Below are 23,267 nucleotides of genomic sequence, written 5' to 3' on the forward strand. Positions count from 1 at the left end.
TTGGACCTTGAAACCTGGACTGTGTTGAGGTAGTTAAGGTAGTAACGTTTCTGAACCATCTGCCTTGTTTTATATTGTTATTTGTGTACTTGTCTGCTCTAATCTGTTAGATACCCGGTTCCATGAATGAAGACATGTTTTACTCATTTTAGTAATAAAATAGAGTTTGATAAATTTTTCTTGAACAAATGTGAGGTATCTTCTCTGTACTTGGGTAGTCAAGGAGGATTTGGAACTATAGGGTAGAATCACAAAATTTATGACATAAGGGAAGGAGAGAATATCACAGTCCCTGAGTTCTCTTTGATCTGAGTTGCTGGGATGCTCAGACTGGTGGAGTACTTCATAGTTCCTGCCTCATCAGAGATATCAGCTTGATGTTTTTCAAGACTGTCCTCAGGTGTGAGATAAACTTGAACTGAGATGGTACTGTGTCATGTGTGAATAAAAGGGGGAGTAATTTGTAGCATTTGGTTTCATGGGTGCTAGTCTCAGCACCACCTTCTGTTTTGAATTTCTATTCCATCTCAGGTAAGGCTCTCATGCTGAACACTAAAGCTTTTGTTTTCTTCCTGTTCAATACTGCCCTTGCAGGGTAGTGAGTGGTTAAAAACTGGGCAGTGAATTTCCCATGTGTTAATAACCATGACTGGGGGGTTTGCAGAATTTGGTAGTGAAGAGTTATTTGATCTGAACCAGTTGGCGTACGATGAGAGCATGTGGTAAGAGCAGCTTACAGGGGAGAACTCACTGGTGGCTATGATGGTTTTTGTTTTTTTGTTTTGTTTTGTTTTTTGAGTCACCTTTATTAAGGTATAATTTACATTAAGTAAAGATTCACCAATTTTAGGTGTACAGTTCAGTGAGTTATGACTGTTGTACATATCCATGGTTTAACCACAACCGCAATCATGAGGTAACATTTCATCAGCACCAAAAGTTCCCTTGAGCCCCGTTACGGTCAGTACGCGTCCCCCACTCCTTAGCCTGTGGCAGCCATTGATGTGCTTTCCATCACTGAAGTTTTGCCTTTTTAAAATGGAATCAAAAAAAAAAAAAGGAATCATATACTCTGTAGTTTGACTTCTTTCACTTTTGAGTTCATTTATGTCCTTGTATTTTTTGTTCGTTGTCTTGTATTGCTGAGTAGTTACTCCATTGTTTAGCCACAGTTTATCCTTCTACTATCATCTTTTGGTGAGCTTGAAACTGCATATTATTTAAGGATTTAGTTGACATCTAGTATCCAAAGTACACATGAGCATGATTTTTCTTGCTTAGAAGCTCATTAAAGTCAAGTAGAAACTCAGACTAAAGAACTTGAATGTAGTGGTTATCGTGGTTACATATGCATCTGGTAATGTTTCTTAAAGTGTGGCCTTTAAACTGCCTGCATCAGTCTCCTGGGGTGCTTCTCAAACATGCAGGGCCTTCTCTCAGTCTTTCTGGGCCTTCTCTCAGTCTTCGTGAGTCACACTCTGTGAGTGGAGAAGTCTGAATGCTGTAAGTGGGTATCGTCGGTACTACAGCAGATGCATCTCATCCCAGTGAGTGTCCTTCCTACATGTTTCCTGTCCAAGCCTCACTGGTGTCGGTTATCTACCACATACCTTCGGTCCACCGAGTCCAAGGCACAGTAGCAGGTCTAGTTCCACTAGAAAGCTGGGACTGGAAATATTTCACTGCTTCCAGTTGCTGTCTAGTAGGGCAATCTTCCTTCCTGGCTTCCAGTCACTAGTTGTGTGACCTTGAACACATTACCTACCCCCTGTGCCTCATTCTCATCTGTGAAGATGGCGTGAAAAATAGTACTTCAGAGCTGTTTGAGCATTAAGTGCGTTAACTATATGAGTAAAGTACTCAGAATAGTACTGTTACTTAAGAGTTTGATTTTTAAAATATTGTTGAGTAGTATTTTTATTGTCACCCTGGAAATACACATTCATTATTTGTTTTGCTTAACTCATATTTACCAGTTTATCAATCATCATTTTTTCTTGTAATTTAGACCTTCCTTCCTCATCATTTCATGTCTTCCTGAAGGCTGTTCTTTAGAAGTTTCTTTAGAAAAAGTCTGTAAATGATAAACTCAGTTTTTGTTGATTTCAAAATATCTTTGTTTTATGTACACATGTTTTCTTTAGGCAGGTGTATAACTGAGAATGACAGTTGTTGGCTCTTAGCACTTCGATGATCTTACACCACTGTTGTTTGACTTGTTTCTTTTGTGATCTCTAGTGACAGTGTAATTGCCGTTCTTATATAGGAAACCTGGCTGTTTTTCCCCTGTTTTTTCCTCTTTGCTTTGGAATTCCTGTTTTACTGTTCTGGAGGTTTCTTCTTGTCTGGGACCCTTTGTGTTTTCTGGGTCTGGGATGTGTATTCTTCATCGATTCTGGACACGTCTTAGCTATTTCCTCTTCTCCCTTCTTCAAGAAGCCCAAATAGTGGATTGGTTAGATCTTCTCGTTCTCTGTTCTGCTTCTCAGCCTTTCATCGTATTTTCAATCTCTTTGTCTTTCTGTGATACTGGGTTGGCCAAAAAGTTCGCTCAGATTTCTTCAGATCAATCTTCCAGTCTCTTATTTGTTGTCTAATCAGTCAGTGAATTTTAAGTCTCATGCTTTAATTTCATGCTCGTGCTTTCATTTCCTCCCTTTATTTCTATCAGTATTATATTTATTTTATATTCTGTATTTCATAGTACTAGTATCTGAAGTTACTTTTGCTGTTTATTATTTTCTTTTGGTTTGCTCATTGGGTATTGTTTCCTTATTTATTTGGTGATTTGAAAAAATTTATTAAATCACATTTGCCCAACCCAATCTTTTTTATTTTTTTAAGAACTTTTATTGAGATAGTTAACGTACAATAAACTGCATATATTTAGAGTGTACAATTTGGTGTCCCAATCTCCGAATTCATTCCCCCCCAACCCTCCCTGCTTTCCCCACTTGGTGTCCATATGTTTGTTCTCTACATCTGTATGTCTATTTCTGCCTTGCAAACCATGCCCAACCCAGTCTTAACTGCTTGGAATCCCAGTTAGCCCTGATTGAGGATGCATTTCTCTCAAGAAGATTTGTTTTTACTTCTTCCTGCCGCCCTGGGATGTCAAAGACCCAGAAGCACTCTAAATTAATTCTTGGCTTGGGGGTTTCCACAACTAGGGAGGTATAATAATAAATTCAAATGCTAACTCTTCACATGGAGGAGCTTGAGATTACAGGTTAATAGGAGAGATTTCCCCTACCTGTGTCTTGAGACGTTTGGGTATGGTATCCGAAGCTCGACTCATTGGCTGATCCTAGGTACCTGGTTCTTCTTTCTCTAGTCTTGTCTCTTCCTAGAGCCTGTCCTTGAATATCTATTGTAGTTGGAATCCTAACCTTATTCTTGAGCCTCTCCCATTGGGATTGAATTTGGTGCTTCCAGAATCTCTCGTTTCTTTGGAAAATGTTTTTCTGAAAGCTTCTTTAGGTATCCACCAATCTGTGAAAATGGCCATTCTGACAAGAATAATATTAATATGCTTCAACATTTTTGAAGAACTGTATACACAATTCCTGTAGTAAGGTCAACATTAACACTAATTGAAACAACAGTCTTAAAAAATAAAGCTGTTGATCTAAAATATAAGAATGTGGATGGCTGAAATTATAAATTTTCAGAGAGGCAGAATATATTTCAGTGGACTAATAAATCTTCAGATGACCAAAATTCTCTGCCAGCAATTGTTGATTTTGTTTCCCTCTAGGGGAAACAGTTTTTAAGATGGGAACGTGTCTGTTATGGTAAAGTCCATTGAAACCCTAGTTCACAAGAAGGTCTTTGAGGACTGGGCTTAACTTGGTGCTTGTCAAAAAATATCTAGTTAGAACAAGTCATGTGTTATTGGAGAATATTTATTAAGCAGCTTGCTTCCCTGTTAAATTTTTAAAATCTACATCAGACAGCCTTTTTTTCCCAAAGATGATTATAGCTGCAGTACAACCCATTTTGTCATATTGCCTTGTAGAAATATGTGATAATTAACAATAGAGATCCTTCTGAAACTTTCTTAAATCTCCTAGCTGAACATGATTATAAAATACATAAGTTTAGAAACAGAGAGGCTGAGAGTTAGACAGATGCTGACCTTTGCCTTAGGACAGTCACAGATGAGCAGACAGCAGAGGTCTGATAGCACTATCATGAGTGATATATCAGGGTGTACCTCATTAGTCACACCTGGAGCCCTGAGAAAACAAATTCATGGTAACTGCACACTGGTAGGGTGAGAACAGGACATGAGGATTAACCTTTACAGACTGCCTGCCACGTGCACCGTTACCATACCAAGGCATTTATGTATCATCCCTTCTAATTACCCATAAACCTCTGACTTTCCTGAGAGGCTCAGGGGAGCTGTCACTGACTTTAGCTCTTACGGATTTTTAAGTGATGGAACTGGTATTCACACCTAACCCACAGCCTTTCTACTAGAAAACTGCATGTTGTTTGGACTTGGACTTTTAGCCTAGCTTTCTAGCCCTAGACAATTCACTTTTTCTTTAGTAAATTCTCCCAAGGCACTGAGGGTGGGGGAGGGGTGGCGTGGTCGTGGGGTCAGAGATAGGAACCACTTTCCCACCATGCACTTTTTCTTTCCTTATTTTTCTGTCTTATCTTTATAAATTAATTGTCAGTACGCATGTGCATCGTGCCCAATTGAGAAGGTATGAAAGGAGTATAAGGAATTTTTGAAAAGTTAATTTCTCTCCCTGACATCAGTCATTGAGTTCCTTTTCCTGGAGAGAGCCATTATTGTCAGTTTCTTGTTGCTCCCACCAGAAACAATCTGTTAACATGAGGTGCATGCATTGTATTATATCTGTAAAACAAATGTATTCATCGGTGGTATACCTTCCATATTAGCACATAGAGGACAACCTCTTTATTTTTGTGTAACAGCTTTATTGAAAGATAATTCATATGCCATGAAATTTAAAAATGTTCAGTTCAAAGATTTTTCAGTCTGCTTATAGAATTGTGCAACCATTACCAACCACCTACTTTTAGAACATTTTTATCACCCCCCCAAAGAAATTTTGTACAGTTGAGTAGTTAGTTACGTTTTTTTCCCACCTCCTCAGCCATAAGCAGCTGCTACTAACCTACTTTCTCTCTATTCTGCGAATTACATATAAATGGACTCATATAATATGATCTTTAGTGATTGGCTTCTTTGATTTACCATAATGTTTTCAAGGATCATCCATGTTGTAGCATCTATCAGTACTTCTGTTACTTTTTATTGTTGAGTAGTATTCTATTACTATTTTGTTTTATTTATCCATTTATCACTTAATGGACATTACATTGTTTCCGCTTTTAGCTATTATGAATAATGAGGCTAGGAACATTTATGTGCAAGTTTTTGCTTTGATGTATCTTTTAGCTTCTGTTGGGTTTATACCTAGGAGTGGAATTGTTGGATCATATGGTAACTCTGTTTAACCTTTTGAGAAACTGCCTCTAGTTTTTCAAATGTTTTTCAAAATGACTACATCATTTTCTTTTCTTATAGACAGTCTGCTAGGGTTCTAATTTTTGCATATTCTTGCCATCACTTGTTACTGTCTGTCTTTTTGATTGTTGCCATCCTAGTAGATGTGAATTCATGTCTCAATGTGGTTTTGATTTTTGTTTTTCTAATTGCTAACGATGAACATCTTTTCTAGGAGTTCTTAGTAGTGTTAGCTCTTAACATTGGGGTCTTTGATCTGCTGTGAGTTAATTTTTGTGTATAGTGTGAGTTGTGTAGAGTGGGAGTCCAACTTTATTCTTTTGCATGTGAGTATTCATTTGTCTCACCACCATTTGTTTAAAAATAAAAACACTATTCTTTCCTTATTGATTGGTCTTGGCATCTTTGTTGAAATATCATTTGACCGAAATGTGAGGGTTTATTTATGGACTCTCAATTCCACACTCTCTTGATTATTGTACCTTTGTAGTAAGTTTTGAAATCAGGAAGCATGAGTCTTCCAGTATTGATCTTTTTCAGTATTTTTTTGGCTATTCTGGGTTGTTGCATTTGCATATGAATTTTGGGAATGGCTTATCAATTTCTGCAGAGAAGCCAACTGGTATTTTGTTAGGCATTGAATTGAATTTGTAGATCAGTTTGGGGCATATTGTCATCTTAACAGTATTAAGTTTTCAGTCCATTAACATGGGATATCTTTCTGTTTATTTAGATCTTCTTTAATTTCTTTCAGTAATTTTTTTAGTTCTCATAGTATATGTTTTGAACTTCTTTTGTTAAATTTATTCCTGTGTACAGTTGACCCTTAACATGGATTTGAACTACTTGGGTCCACTTATATATGAATTTTTTTCTGTAGTATGTACTGCGGTACTACACAGTCCATGGATAGTTGACTCTGTGTATATGGAAGAACCACATATATGGAGGGCCACCTGTAAGTTATATTTGGGTTTTCAACTGTGCCCCAACCCTCTAATTGTTCAAGGGGCAACTGTATTTTATTCTTTTTTTTTTCTTATAGAAAGCAGAAAAATAATTTATTCCAAAAGACGGCAGAAATAAGAAATTCATCCTGAAAATATACTTTGGTATAATTCTGGTGAAACAGACTTTCCCTTGGAACGTGTTTTCCTGCTGACTGCCCCACTGGAGTCTCATTGCCTTATAACAGTTTTTAAACATTTTGTTGATTCCCATGTTGTGAGCAGGCAGGAGCCATCTTCAGATCCACTGGTTCCAAGGAGAGAGTAACGTTATTTCTCAGAAGAACAGCACTTTCCATCTCAGACGAGTACATGAACATTTTATGGAGGCAGCGTAATTTAGGTTAAGTAGGCACATCATTCATCAAGGTGTAAGAAAGGTGACAGGAAAAAATACTGCATGGAGAATAAGGCATTCAAATGTGGTGGGAACATTTAAGGCAGCTGATGGCTATAACGGGTGAGTCAAGGAAGATGGTCTGGGGATGGAGGTGATTTTCCATCTAGAGGAGTTCTCTTCATGACCTCAGTGACTGAGCACTGGTGAGCAGGTCTTCTTCCTGCGGTACCAGATGGTTTCATTTTTCAACTGTGGTCCCAAGAGAGGGTTGAGTTGGGCCAGAATTGCAATCAGCCAAAAGAGAGAGCAGCAAACTGGACATGGTGATGATAATTCCCCGATTGGGACCCTTAGGGACGAACCAGGACACCAGAAGCTGATGAAGCTGCAGAACACACTCGTCACAATGAGAGGCACTGTGAGGCTGGTATATGCCATGGTTTCTGCTGGAGCTGTGTATTTTATTCTTTTTGATGCTATTGTGAATGGAATTTTCTTAATTTCATTTGCCTCATTTTTTGGAGTTGTGTTGTATGCATGTGCCATAATCTATCATCATGTTATTAACAGATCTCCCATTGATGGACCTTTAGGTCCCAATATATTGCAATTTGCAGACATTGTCACTGTGAGCATCAGCTAGGTGAATTCCAGTAAGGTGGTCTGCTGAGCTAAAGATATTCAAATATTGGAATCATCTGTCAAATTAAAAATGACTTTACTCTCCCTGTTTATAATTTCACAGCTAAAACTTCCAATAGTGGGCTTTATAAAAAAATGTTCCAAACTTTTCAGTTAATTTTATTTACTTATTAAAAGTAATGATATGCTAGAGGAGGTTCATATTGCTAAAATATTACCTAGAGCAGCATTGTCTAGTAGAACTTTCTGTGATGATGGAAATGTTCTATTATCTTTACTGCTCAGTACCATAGCCACCAGCTGTATGTGGTTATGGCTGTTGAGCACTTAAAATGAGGCTAGAGTTAGTGAAGAACTGAATCTTAAATTTTATTCTGTTTAAATTAATTTGGCTAGTGGTTATTGTGTCATATAATTTTAGTTGCTTTTTTTTTTTAACTCTTTATTGGAATATAAATGCTTAACACTCTTGTACCAGCTTTTGATGTACACCACAGTGAATCAGCTGTATTTATACACATATCCCCATATCCCCTCCCTCCCGCGACTCCCTCCCGCGACTCCCTCCCGCTCTCCCTGTCCTGGCCCTCTAAGGCATCACCCATCATCGAGTTGATCTCCCTTTGCTGTACGTTGCTTTTTTGATTTAAAGCTTGTGGAGGTGTGCAGGAGCCATGTGCAAAGTGGTACATCTTGCATTATTTCCTGAGTAGCATGAGGCAATCGTTAGTGGTTCTAGTTAAGTTTCATCAACATATAGGTCTTAGTAAACAAGTTTTGTTTTGTTTTGTTTTATGTAGTAGCAGTTTGCCCTGTACCCAGCTGGCTTCAGATTGCCTACAGAGCCTTTTAGATAGAAACACATGGGTCCTTAGTTTGCTAATTTTTGTATATAAATCTTGTCCTAATGTAAAAGGTAGGCTTATACGAGGTAAAACTTGGATATTCTCCAAAATCTGTCTTTGAAATGTATGAATTTATCTTGGTGATTATGCTATGGGTCACTGCTTGTAGATCATGAAGCAGGAAGGCTAGAATCTGTTAGTGGTTTGACTAACTTTGTATGTTAGCCCTTAACTAGGCTCTGCTCTTTTCTCTTTAATCCCTCAGTTCTCCTTGGCACTCTCACATGCTTGGAAAAGCATTGGCTAGCTGCTTACTCATGACCTCTACTTCTATTTGCAACCCAAACCTTTATTTTTTAACTGTAGATTCTATATACCAAGCAGTCTGCTGTATTTCTACAGTGCTGGACATTCTGCATGCCCCTCAAACTCTTAAGAGCTGAAACAGAAGTAAACTTTTACTGAAAACCGTTCTTCCTCCTCCTGCTCTGTTCTCTATCCAAATTAACGGTAACACTATATTACTACTAGAAACCTAGAAGACAAACACCTACCTCCAGCAAATGAATTACTGAGTTCTGAGTTCAGATTTTCATCATCTCCTCCTTGGACACCTCAGTAGTTTCCCCGCTTCTTTTATCTTTTCTGCCCATTTTGTATACCAATTTTATATGTTTTTTGCAGAGAGCATCTCTCTGGTCCTAAAATTGTATTTCAGTATCTCCTAACTGCCTTAAGGGTAGATCCCAAATTCCTTAGAACTGTAGATCATTCCTCTGTCAGGTGACTGCTGCTGAACCTCTTGCCTGTCTCCATCCATACTAGGCTACTTTAGGCCTTTGTGCCTCTGATCACTCTGTTTCCTGGGCCGTGGCCACCCTCCTCCACCCCCTGTGCCTCATTCTGGTCTGTCTCTAAGATCACCCCCAGCATGTAGATGTTTCTGGCTCAGCCCTCTGCCACCTCCTGTTCTATAACAACACTTGGACTGGTTAATTATGTGCCCATATTCATGTGTTTACAGACATTTCTCTTCCTCTTGCTAGACCATACATCCCGCAGTGCTGGGCTCCTTTGTACCCCGGTACATGTTCTGGTGCATGCTATACACTATTCTGAGTATTTGTGGAATCAGTAGATGCCATTTTTACATGCTTGTTATCCTTCTAGCTGTTGGCTGGGGACCACTCTCATTCCTAGAGGCCACCCGCAATTCCTTCATCTGTGGCCCTAATGGGCAGTTCATGACATGAATGTTTGCTTTTTTCCAGGCTAGCTCAAGCATGTCCCTGATTTCTTCTGTGACCAGCCGGAGAAAACCCTCTCCTTTAAAAAGACTCATGGGATTAGCTCAGGCTCACCCAGTGTAGCTGCCTTTTTGCCATATAACATAACATAATTACAAGAGTGATATCATATTCACAGGGCTAGCCACACTCAGAGGAATAGGGTGAGGGTCATTGGGGCTCATTTTAGAATTCTGCCTACCACAGCAGACACTTCATAGGTTTGATTTATACAAAGTTTAGAAATTCTCTTTTCATAGGAGAGGAATACGTGAAATCATTGTGGCTTTTTCCTTCCTGGCTGTGTGACTTTACCCAGTACTACAGCAGCTAGCCTTTTTAGATAAGCTCTTTTGAGAGAAAGTGTATATTGATGGATTCTGTCCTTAAGTAGAAATGCCAGATTGCATATTTCTCAGGCTGACAATTACCAACAAGAGAGGAAGAGTAAGAAGGAGAGTGGGAAGAAGAGAGTGAGTTTTAGATTTAGGTGGTTGACATAAGAGGAAAGAAAAAGAAATTTGACTTTATGTGAATGTCCCTAGAATACTATCTGAAGAAATTTGTTTGAAATTCCTTTTCTTTATGTTTTGGTTAAAGATTAACTGACTTAATTTCTTAAATTGTGTCAGTTGCTATTTAAGCTGATAACAAAGGAAAGTACTTCTTCTTCTGCCAAATGTGAAGTTTACTTGTCCTTTTCTCTGCTGGAATAGAAAAGAAATAGCTGGAAGGAAATCAGAACTTCCATCTGGTTGCCATGGCAATCTAGAGTGGATGATGCATGCATTTTGCTAAGGTGGTTCAGTTTCTCCTCCCTTTTCTGATGGAGCAAATGTACATGAAAAATATAATATGAAGTCAATAAGCATAATAAAATAATCTTAGTATTCTAATGTAATATTTAAAGAAAAATATTTTGTGTTTTTTTTAAATTGCGTTTTTATTATAGCCCTATTTGGAGTAATGATTAGAATATTTAGTTATGTTTTATGAGGGCAGAATAAATATAGTTCTTTGTGAAAAATATGAATGACTAGTTGGAATTTTGCTTTCTAAATTTTTTATTCCAGTCACTGAGTTGGTTCATTTTCTTATGTATATATATACACGTTCTTAAATTACGAGTGCCTTGTGTAAACTTAGGATGATTAGATAGACTCTCAGTCTCCTTTTTATAGAATTGTATGTTACTTTTCACTGTGAATGTACTGGGCATTTGTAAAAGAGACCATATATATAGATTGCTTAAGTCTAAATGTAGATATTTCTCATTTTTCTTGGAAGTATATACTTTATTAAGGTATAAAGTGGATATTAAAAGGTATTATATAGTTGTATAGGCTTTTGCTTGTTAAAAAAACAGCTTTTTGAGGTATAATTCACATACCATACAACTTAGGCATTTAAAGTTTGCAGTTCAGTATTTTCTTAGTATATTCACATGGTTGTGTAACCATCACCACATTAGAACGTTTTCATCCTTCCTAAAGAATCCCCCGTGTCTTTTAACAGTCAATCTCCATTTCTCTTCTCTCTTTTCCCTGCTCCCAACCCTAAGCAACCATTAATTCACTCTGTCTCTACAAATCTACCTATTCTGGACATTTTGATATAAAATGGGATCATTCAATGTGTGTTCTTTTCTGACTGGTGTTTTTCATTTAACATAATGTTTTCAAGGGTCATCCATGTTGTAGCCTGTATTATCAGTACTTCATTTCTTTTTATTGCTGAATAATATTACATTGTAAGTATATATATACAACATTTTATTTATCCATGTATCAGTCGATGCACATTTGGGTTGTTGCTGCCTTTTATCTATTATGAATAACACTGCTATGAACATTTTTACACAAGATTTTGTGGAGTCAAATGTTTTCATTTCTCTTAGGTATATATACCTAGGAGTAGAATTGTTGGGTTTTATGGTAACTCTAAAGTCAATCTTTTTCGAAACTACCAGATATTCCAAAACAGCTGTGATCTATATTACACTTCTGCTACAATGTATGATGGTTCCAATTTCTTCATTCTTGACAATACTTGTTATTGTCTGTTGTTTTTTTTATCATAACCATCTTATTGGATGTGAAATAGTATCCCATTGTGGTTTTAATTTCCTTTTTCCAAATTACTAATGCTGTTGAACATCTTTTCATGTGCTTATTTGTCATTTGTATGTCTTCTTTGGAGAAATGTCTGTTCTAGTTCTTAATTTTTAACTTTGTCTTTTTATCATTGTGTTATAAATTTCTTTTTCTATTCTAGATACAAATTTATTTTCAGTTGTATGATTTATATTTTCTTCCATTTTCTGGGTTGTCTTTACTTTCTTGATGGAGCCTTTGAAACACAAACATTCTCAATTTTGTTCAAGTCCAGTTTTATCTTTTTTTCTTTTATTGCTTATGCTTTTAGTATCATATCTAAGAAACATTGTCTAGCCTAAGATAATTGAGATTTACTCATTTTTTTTCCTGCAAGTTATTCATTTAAAAAATATTTACTTTTGTTTATTTATTTGGCTGTACTAGGTCTTAGTTGTCGCACGTAGGATCTTTTAGTTGTAGCATGTGGGATCTGGTTCCCTGACCAGGGATCGAACATGGGCCCCCCTGCATTGGGAGTGTGGAATCTTAATCGCTGGACCACCAGGAAAGTCCCAAGTTATTCGTTTTGAGTTAATATTTATGTGTTTGTGTGAGCTAGGGTTACAACATTTTTTTGTATATAGATAGCCATTTGTCCCACTACCATCTGTTGAAAAGACTATCCTTTCACCATTTAGTAGTGTTGACACTGTTGAAAATATGAGTTTCGGCCCCCCCCCCCACCTTATGTGTCTCTAGTAACTCACCCCTCCCCACCCCCCGGCCACACTGCATGGTTTGCAGGATCTTGGTTCCCGACTTGGGATTGAACCTAGGTTGCAGCAGTGAAAGTGCCAAGTCCTGACCACTGGACCGCCAGGGAACTCCCTATTAATTCTTTTTAAAAAAAATTATTTATTTATTTTGTTATTGGCTGCATTGAGTCTTCGTTGCTGCACGCGGGCTTTCTCTAGTTGTGGAGAGCAGGGGCTGTTCTTCATTGTGGTGCACAGGCTTCTCATTGCAGTGGCTTCTCTTGTTGCGGAGCATGGGCTCTAGGCATGCGGGCTTCAGTAGTTGTGGCACATGGGCTCAATAGTTGTGGCTCGCAGGCTCTAGAGCGCAGGCTCAGTAGTTGTGGCGTGTGTTAGTTGCTCCGTGGGATCTTCCCAGACCGAGGATTGAACTGGTGCCCCCTGCATTGGCAGGTGGATTCTTAACCACTGTGCCACCAGGGAAGCCCCCTATTAATTCTTATATGTAATAACTTTCTTGGTTTGTGTTTTGAAATAACTTCTTGATGATTTTCAATAGGATTAATTAAAAATTTTTTAATCACTTGATATATTTCATGAGTATGCACTTGGTGAGATCACCTCTTGATATTTTAAACAGTTGAGATTTAACCAGCCTTTGAAGTGCTGTAGAAGCCCCAGAGACCATTGTGAAGAAGCCAGCCTTAAAGAAAGTGTGGCATCATTGTCTTTTACATGCATTTGTCCTAAGACAAATTTACTGTGTTTTCCTGCATGGTAGGCAGAAACAGGGCTGGATGGGATAAAAAGGAATCACTGATTGGACTTTTAACATTTGGCAGTTACAGTGTACTGATCTTACTGTGATGAACTGGGTAATTTGAGAGTTGATGATAATTGGTGTGAAGCAGGTTACTGGGAGAAGCCTTAGAGAAAAATATTCACTGGTATGATCAGGAATCTCTGCCAAGACACTCCTCTACTATTGTTGAATCTGAGGGTCTGGAGTTGTGCCATCTAATAGAAATGTAATGTGAGCCTCATTTGTAATTTAAAGTGTTCTAGTAGCCACATTTAAAAAAAAGTAAAAAGAAGCAGATGAATTTAATTTTAATAATTTATTGTATCCAAAACATTCCTACTTTAACATGCAATAAATATAAAATTATTAATAAAATACTTTACATTTTTTGGTACTAAATCTTGGCAATTCAGTACGTATTTTACGTTTATAGCACATCTCAATTAGAACTAGACACATTTTAAGTGCTCAGCACCCACATGGGACCAGAGGACAGCAGAGTTCTAGATGTTTTGATATGATAGCCAGTCAAGATATTACATCAACATTACTTAACTTCCTCTGTATTTCAAGGTACCCTGACTCATCCCTTTAACTTGATAGAACTGGCTTTAGGGGAACTATCTGTCTGCCTGTTCAGCGTGGCCCTTCCTGAGACCAGAGGGTCTGAGAATTTTAAGTGATATGGCAGCTCACCAAGAGACACAGATTATGATAAAGATACCTGAGCCTCTCAAACTAGAGAAAATGGGCCTGTGAAAATTACAATCTCTTCTCCCTTATCACAGGTGCAGTCTACTCCATTGAGGTAAAACTATATATAGCAAATACTAGTGATGAAGTTGTGCTCACATGGGCATCATTTTGCTGCTACCCGCCCCCAGCCCCCGATTTTTCAGTGTCTGGACATGGGTTTATTTTTGTTTGTGGGGTTTTTTTGGTGATTTTTTTTTTTTTAATTATGGTAGTATGGTTGATTTACAATGTGTTTCATGTGTACAGCAAAGTAAATCAGTTATACATATACATATATCCACTTTTTTTTTTAAAAGATTGTTTTCCCATGAGGCCTTTACAGAGTATTGAGTAGAGTTTCCTGTGCTATATAGCAGGTTCTTATTAGTTACCTATTTTATATATAGTAGCATGTATATGTCAATCCCAATCTCCTGATTTATTACCCCCATCCCGTTAATCATCTTTATTTTGTACATATGTGACTCTGCTTCTATTCTGTAAATAAGTTCATTTGTACCCCCCCTTTTTTTTTTTTAAGATTCCACATATGAGCGATATCTTATGCTATTTGTCTTTTTGTGTCTGACTTACTTCACTCAGTATGACAGTCTCTAGGTCCATCCATGTTGCTGCAAATGGCATTATTACATTCATTTTTATGGCTAGTAGTCCAGTGTATGTATATATCACATTTTCTTTATCCATTCCTCTGTTGATGGATATTTAAGTCGCTTTGTGTGGACATGTTTTTGATGATCACAAGTGACGTGTAGTGGCTGGAGGCCAGGCTGATGGCCTTCTGCAATGTACAGAACAGTACCCACTGCAGTGAATTACCTGGCTCAAGTGTCAGTGGTGTCAAGCATAGCAGTGCCCTGCACCAGTGGAACAAGATCCTCCAGTCCTTCCCTTTTCATTAATTGTTACATAGTCTCCACAGGGAATATATGGTGGTGTTTTCTGTTTGTTTTTTTGTTTTTAAATTTAGAGAATCTTTTTTTTTTTCATATAAAATTTCTAAGGGAGAAATAGTCAACTTTGAAAGTATTTCTGATTGAGCAAATTTGTCAAATAGATAGATGCTGCCTGGAATGAATGGTGTAAATCTTTTCTCTAACCTCTTCTCTCTTGGGAAGTGGTGAAACTGGTGCAGTTCCTCTCCTACTTCCCCATCCTCAGACCTCTTTTCCTTAGGACCATTTTACTTTCAGTAAAGGCACGTCTGTTAAAAAGAAAATGAGCATTTGCAAGGCTGCCAGAAAGATAATTGTACGTCCATAAGGTCTCTTGGGATTTTTTTGGATGTTCTGGCAGTGATGTTAGTGTTTGGTTGTGATGAGTCTCTTTCAGTGCTCCATCATAAGACATGGTTAACTCACTGTTCTCACCACCATTGTCCTAATACCTGTTATCCAGGGAGCTGTAGCTTTGAGTTTTCATAAATTATGCCAAATAGAAATCAATACAAATCATTTTGAGATTATAAACATTCTTTAGTTGCCCTGCCAAGGGTAATCATACCTGCCAGTATTGGCCTTTAAGGTTACCTGTGGGGTGTGATCCCCACCCCATCCTCATGACTGCTGGTGTTTCTACTGCCTTCCTTCACTTGCTGTGGCACTTTGAGTTTTTGGTGGCAAACCACATAAATGAGCTGTAACTTCCTCAGGCTGAAGGCATTGTTATAAAGGCTATTTGGGGGCTCTTAGATTTGGCAAGAATTTAGAGGTTCTGCTTAGAAAGGGGCAACTCCTCTGGCCCTGCCTCTTACTAGCAGCTGGAATGAGCTCGTACCCTATGATGGCTGATCTTCTCAAGCAAGATTTCAGGGCTCTATGCCCTAGGCTGTACCATAGTGAGGAGAGAGGACCTGGAGCAGCCTTTCATTGTGCAGGGAGTAGCAGTGTTCCAAAAGGTGCTTTTAGAAAGGGAGCATCAGTACTGGGCAGGCCCCCCAAAAATGGCCCTTATCTACCACATCGGTGTCTGTGAGGTTCCTCTTGCTCCTCAGACTAGAGGCCCTCTGTTCATCCCTCTGAAACTGCCTCTGGGGAACAGTCCACACGCCGAACCCCCTTGCCTCAACCACTCGGTATCTGTTCGCTCTCCACTTTTTACCTATAGAGCTATGACCTGCTCAGGGAGAGTCTTCTTGGTCTTGTTGTTAGGGCAGCTTGCAGCTTAAGGGAGATTCTGCATCCAGTTGAGACTTTCAGTTCAAGATTCCCCATTGGGATATGGCTAGAAACAACAGTTAAATTTTGTAAGTGAAAGCCTGATTGTATAGAATTACATTATGAATGCTTTACATCTAAGCAAACGTATTTAATATATCCTTGAGTTATTCTAGATATCTGAAAGGTTTACATCTGTAATCTCTTTACTTTTTATTTGTTTTTAGTATTATAGGTTTTCATGTCTTTTGTAAATGCGTATACTAAAAATTTAGCCTTTTTGTGACAATTAGAAATAACCATTGGAAGCCTTGCACTAATGTATGGATTGTATTTGTATTTGACTACAGTGGATGTGTTCTTTGTTTAATTTCCAGTTGGGGACAGTGTTCTTGTCTGGATAAGCAAGGTTGATAGATAACTGAATTCTTTAATGAAAATAATCATATATCAGCTACGTTACACATGGGTTGGCTTTTATGATTTATCCAGGAAACCTAACTACATTCCTACTATTTTTATGGGGAAAACAATTCTGATTTTAAAATGGTGGAAAATAAGCCCTTTTTTTAAAGTCCAGGGTTGCTTTCCTCTGTCTTTTTGTATTCTCTAGGGAATGTGTTCTAACCAATAAGGCTGTGTATTGGGGGAGGGGGATATACTCTTTTTCACTTACAATTCATAATGCTATCAAGACTTAAGAAATAATGAAGCTTTGAGTGAAAATGTGCCTGCAAAAATATTCCTTGACTAATAAGGGTAGTCACTCCCCTTCACCCGGCTTGTGTTTTGAAATGTTACCTAAATTTAGCTAACCTGGATGAAGTAACGTTAGTCAGTATCTCTTCTTAGTGTGTGACAGATTTTACTTCTTACCATATTAAGAAACTCTCAAGTGTATCCATAATGCAAGATTTACTTCTGAGTAAATAGGAGTTTTTCTTCCTCTGTTTCAGGCCGGAGCCTCAACAGAAAGCTCCCTTGGTTCCTCCACCGCCCCCTCCACCACCACCACCACCTCTGCCAGACCCTACGCCCCCAGAGCCAGAGGAGGAGATCCTGGGGTCAGACGATGAGGAGCAAGAGGACCCTGCCGACTATTGCAAAGGTGATGTGTTTGCCTTCCCCACTGGGCCACTGCGTGATTTGTTGGGGGAGAGGACAAGGGGAGTTAATGATGCAAACCACTTGGTCTTTATTAAATTAGCCTCTTGATGTCGATATCATTAAAAAGTTTTAGATCATGAAGTATAGAATGATACCTGGAAATATAAGAGATATCAGAAGGAAAATTTGTAAGAGATAGAAAATACATACACAGATGAGTACATATGCTGGGCACTTTCAGGAGTATTTGAATCTGCTGGTGGAATCACAGATGGTGTAAAGCAGGACAGTTACAGATGAACACAGTAAACCATGTGAGAAGAGCACAGAAAGTAGAGGGTACCAAGCCTCTACTTGGGAGGAGCCAGTTTCACTGTTCACTGCATTGGACTTGAGTTTCTTGGCTGCTAAGGCTAACAAGGAACTGTTCCTTTCTCTGTATTGCATTGAGTTACATAGTATTCATTGTCATGGAAAGAAAGTCTGCTCATTTGTTTACAGAGACATTTTCCTGGCATTGTACTCAAGGAAAAAGACATTTTGTGGCTTCTGCCATTGTGTGACGTAGTAGATTATGTTTTCAGCTATGATTTCACGGAATACGTAGAAATTATTCAAGTGGAGGATTCTTGTATTGCTGTTTCGTAAAGACCAAGAGCATATAGCTAAACCCTTAAAAGGCAAGCATGTTGTGTGATGAATACTGAAAACAATTTGATCCAGACCTCATACTCTGTGTAGACTGGATCCCAAGAATCTAGAAGGAGGGAAAGGCAGTCCATTTGTTCTTTGAAGATGTAGGCCAATTATTTTGTATTGTGTTTCTCAATTTGAAATACCAAAACAGTGTTTGTTGTTCTGTGAGAAGTGTTCTTCTCATTGCGTTCTGTCAGATAGTACATGATTTTGATTTGTTCCAGTACAGTTGATGTCAGTCACTTGTTCAGGATGGTGTCTGCCAGATAGCTTACTGTAAAGTTACTCTTTATCCCCTGGTAATAATAAGCATTTTGTTGAGAGTTACTTTGAAGCTTTGTAAATATTCTTTTGTCAAGAAATTTACTTCCTTCTTCTTCTCCTTTCTTGCTCTCCCTTCATCCTTTCTATCCCTCCCTCCCATCCATCCGTCTGTCTGTGTATCTCAGATGTACTCATTCATGGATTTCCTTTTTATTCAGTGGGTTATAATCAGTTACTCTCCTTATTGGTTTTGATGCTTAGATTTTCCCATATTGGCCATTAGGAGCTCCTTCAGATTGATTCTATGTCCTTTTGAAAAGTCCCTATCGTTCTTTTTTGTTCTACACATTATTTTTTCACTTAGTATATATTAGAAGTCACTCTGTATCAGCACCTGTAAAGCTGTGTCACGTTTTATTATTATTTTTTAAATTTAGCATAAGTGTAAACCTTTAATTTTTAATTCAATTAAAATTGTTTATACAATTTTTTTTATTGGAACATAATTGCTTTACACTCTTGTATCAGTTTTTGAGGTACACCAAAGTCAAGCAGCTGTATTTATACACATATCCCCATATTCCCTCCCTCCCTCGACTCCCCCCCCACCCTCGCTTCCCATCCCAGCCCTCTAAGGCATCATCCACCATCTAGTTGATCTCCCTTTGTTACACAGCAACTTCCCACTGGCTATCTGTTTTACAGTTGGTAGTATATATATATGTCTGTGCTACTCTTTCACTTCGTCCCAGCTTCCCCTTCACCCCCCCCCCCCCCCAACCTCGTGTCCTCCAGTCCATTCTCTGCATCTGCATCCTTATTCTTGTCTTGTCACTGGGTTCATCAGTACCATTTTTTTTTTTTTTTTAAGATTCCGTATATACGAGTTAGCATACAATATTTGTTTTTCTCTTTCTGGCTTACTTCACTCTGTATGACAGACTCTAGGTCTATCCACCTCATTACATATAGCTCCATTTCATTCCTTTTTATAGCTGAGTAACATTCCATTGTATATATATGCCACATCTTCTTTATCCATTCATTTGTTGATGGGCATTTAGGTTGCTTCCATGTTCTGGCTATTGTAAATAGTGCTGCAATAAACATTACGGTACATGTTTCTTTTTGGATTATGGTTTTCTCTGGGTGTATGCCCAGGAGTGGGATTACTGGATCATATGGTAGTTCTGTTTTTAGTTTTTTAAGGAACCTCCAAACTGTTTTTGATAGTGGCTGTACCAACTTACATTCCCACCAGCAGTGCAGGAGAGTTCCCTTTTCTCCACACCCTCTCCAACATTTATTGTTTCCAGATTTTTTGATGATGGCCATTCTGACTGGTGTGAGGTGATGCCTCATTGTGGCTTTGACTTACATTTCTCTAATAATTAGTGATGTTGAACATCTTTTCATGTGTTTGTTGGCCATCTGTATGTCTTTGGAGAACTGTCTATTTTGGTCTTCTGCCCATTTGTGGAATGGGTTATTTGCTTTTTTGTTATTAAGCTGCTTGTATATTTTGGAGATTAATCCTTTGTCTATTGCTTCGTTGGCAAGTATTTTCTTCCATTCTGAGGGTTGCCTTGTCTTGTTTATGGTTACTTTCACTGTGCCAAAACTTTTAAGTTTCATGAGGTCCCATTTGTTTATTCTTGATTTTATTTCCATGATTCTAGGAGGTGGGTCAAAAAGGATCTTGCTTTGATGTATGTCATAGAGTATTCTGCCTATGTTTTCCTCTAGGAGTTTTATAGTGTCTGGCCTTACAAGTAGGTCTTTAATACATTTGGAGTTGATTTTTGTGTATGGTGTTAGGAAGTGTTCTAATTTCATTCTTTTACATGTTGCTGTCCAATTTTCCCAGCACCACTTATTGAAGAGGCTGTCTTTTTTCCATTGTATATTCTTGCCTCCTTTGTCAAAGATGTTTATACAATTTTAAAGGTTACTTTCCATTTACAGTTATTACAAAATATTGGCTATATTCCCCATGTTGTGCAATACATTCTTGAGCCTATCTTATACCTAATAGATTGTACCTCCCTCCCCTGCTCCGCTCCCCCCGCCCCGCACCCCCACCCCCACTGGTAACCATTAGTTTGTTCTCTGTTTCTGTGAGTCTGCTTCTTGTTTTATTCACTAGTTTGTTGTATTTTTTATAGATTCCTCATATAAGTGATATTGTACTGTATTTTATCTTTCTCTGTCTGACTTATTTCTCTTAGCACAGTAGCCTCCAGGTCCATCCATGTTGCTGCAAATGGCAGAATTTCATTCTTTTTAATGGCTGAGTAGTGTTCCATTGTGTGTGTGTGTAGACACAGACACACATACATATATATACATACACATACCATGTCTTCTTTATCCATTTTTCTGTCGATGAGAAAAGTCCCTGTCATTCTTTAAATCCTTTCTTTCTTTCAAATAAGGTGTTCGCCATATACACTATTGGTACTATGTATAAAATAGATAACTAATGAGAACATACTTTATAGCACAGGGAACTCTGCTTAATGTACTTTGGTGACCTAAATGGGAAGGAAATCCAAAAAAGAGGGGATATGTGTATATGTATAGCTGATGCATTTTGCTGTACAGTAGAAAATAACACAACATTGTAAAGTAACTACACTCCAATAAAAATTAAATTAAAAAAAGAAAAGATGTTCCTGGTTCATCTTGTATCTTCTCTACTCTAGCCCTGGAATCAGCTCTCTCCACAAGGAGCCCTGGTTCCTTTTATTGAAGAACAGTGTTCAGAAAACAAGATCTGGGCATTAACTGAGTTTATTACTATTGGGGTATCACTGCTTCTAGGTCTCTTAGCACAGAGCTAAGGACAAACACACACTTCTAAAGTTATAAAATTTATTTATAGTTTAAAAAATATTTATTTCTAATATTTATTTGTTTTTATTTATGGATATATTAAAAATCCATGAGTTTAATATATCTGATTTCCACTCTAATACCAGGCGATTCAGCTCAATTCTCTCCTTGGCAGAAAGAAACTAGGCCGTCATTATCCTCATTATGTTTACTTAACTAATTTCCTTGTATTTCATGAGTCACCAGTCATTGTCACTGCCATTTTGGACATGTCTCCCCTTTCCTTATTACCTAGCTTGTGGTTAGACATCCTTTGTTGCTTGGCACTACCTAATGGTTGTGGACTGAAGTATTCAGGAAGGAGGAAGAGGAGGGATGGCTTTCACAGTCTAAGGGTATGTTTTGGTTGGTCTGTGGAGGTGGCTTGTCTCTCTCTCGGTTCACCTCTCTGCTTGTTTCCCTTTGACTTCATTCTTGGAGAACTTCTGCCCCGCCAGCCACTTCTTAATAGTCCTGAAGTAAAATAAAACATCAACAGAAACAAAATATACCACATCTTTTATCTCTGTTTACAAAAGACATTTTTGTTCATCATAGGAGTTACAGGTATTTCGGGGGTCTGAGCGTGGAAGGTCACCTGGAATCCCATCACCCACCTTTAGCTGCAGTAAACATTTGGCTTCCTGCAATTCTGAATCATTCATGACCAACCAAATTGTATCTTACCTTTTTACTTTCTTTTTACCTCTTTTCCTTTACAAGTTTTTCCTTATTCAAAGCTTATGAAACTTAAACCTTTTTAACAGGAAGTTCTTTTTAACGATTTTAAGTTCTGATATTGCTAATACATTATTCATTACTCCTTTCTATTGTCCTTGTCAGTCTCTGTGGCCTGGGACTCTTCTTTTCCTTTCTTCACAGTTAGCATGTTCCTACCCATGAGTCCAGGGGGAATATGGACTTTTGGAGTCTGAAAGAGCTGGGTTCAGAACATAGCCCTGTTGCTTTCCATTTCTGTATCCTCGGACAAGTTCCCTTTGGTCTAGACTTTAGCTTCTTCATCCATCGTATAATATCACCTCTCCATATAATAAAATACATAACAACATCTATCACCTATGATTTTATGAGGAATAAAATGAGATAAATATGTGAAGTAGGGCATACTACTTGATACATAGAAGATTTTTTTTTTTTTTTTTTGCTGTGCGTGAGCTTTCTTTTTAGTTGCGGTGAGTGGGGGCTACTCTTCATTGCGGTGTGCGGGCTCCTCATTGCTGTGGCTTCTCTTGTTGCGGAGCATGGGCTCTAGGTGCGTGGGCTTCAGTAGTTGCAGCATATGGGCTCAATAGTTGTGGCTCATGGACTCTAAAGTGCAGGCTCAGTAGTTGTGGTGCATGGGCTTAGTTGCTCCGTGGCATGTGGGGATCTTCCTGGAGCAGGGATCGAACCCATGTCCCCTGCATTGGCAGGTGGATTCTCAACCACTGCGCTAGCTAGGAAGCCCAAAAGATTCTTAAGAAATACGAATTTTATTTTCTTTAGTTGTGTTTTTGTTCCATCATTCTGTTCTCGGGTGTGTTCTCATCTGTACGTTCATGCTGGCCCCCTTAGTGGTCCTAACTGCCTCACTTGTTTCTCTGACCTATGCAGAGAGAGTGGTCAGCACTGTTTCTCCCTCTCCTTGTTTTTCGAGGTTACCTCTGGCCAGTTGTCTGGGGCAGGAACGGTAACAGCAGGCTGTATGGTTTATTCTGACTTTTACTTCCAAGCCCGGAGGATGACGAGAGTCAGGCACACAGTCAGCCTGTAAACAAACAGTTCCAGGAGGCCCTTTGTGTAATATTGTACTTGCTCGCTTTTTTTTAAGCTTAAAGCCTCTTCATCAGGGCAGAACTTCCTCCTCTGGGGAGATTGTAAAACATCTAATGTGGATTTTTAGAGTGTGACCTGTGCCACCTGCATCAGAATGTTCCTAGGCTGGACTGTAAATCTTGAATTGGAATCCTTGGGAATGGGGCCCGAACTCCAAGTATTTAACAGGTTCAGCCAGTGATTTTTCTGCACATTGAAGCTAAGGTCAGCTCACCTGAGGCATGTACCATAAAACTCCAAAGCTATAACTAAGAGAAGCGACCCTTCCCTTCCCTTCACATTGTGTGACTGATTTG

The 23,267-nt window shown here is 38.4% G+C and overlaps 1 protein-coding gene and 1 pseudogene across 16 annotated transcripts in view; one reads left to right on the forward strand and one right to left on the reverse strand.

Annotated features, from left to right (window-relative positions):
• The window catches only part of SRPK2 (SRSF protein kinase 2), a 257,349-nt gene that overhangs the window by 157,262 nt on the left and 76,820 nt on the right, over positions 1–23,267 (forward strand). For all 16 annotated transcript variants that reach the window (XM_057732327.1, XM_057732317.1, XM_057732323.1 and 13 more), the window contains one exon: positions 17,151–17,302. In XM_057732327.1, coding sequence (XP_057588310.1) covers positions 17,151–17,302 — 152 coding nt within the window. The remainder of the gene's footprint in view (positions 1–17,150; positions 17,303–23,267) is intronic.
• On the reverse strand, positions 7,043–7,294 carry LOC130851101 (V-type proton ATPase subunit e 1-like; annotated as a pseudogene).

This window comes from Hippopotamus amphibius, chromosome 4 (assembly GCF_030028045.1).
Source record: "Hippopotamus amphibius kiboko isolate mHipAmp2 chromosome 4, mHipAmp2.hap2, whole genome shotgun sequence".
NCBI lineage: Eukaryota > Metazoa > Chordata > Mammalia > Artiodactyla > Hippopotamidae > Hippopotamus > Hippopotamus amphibius.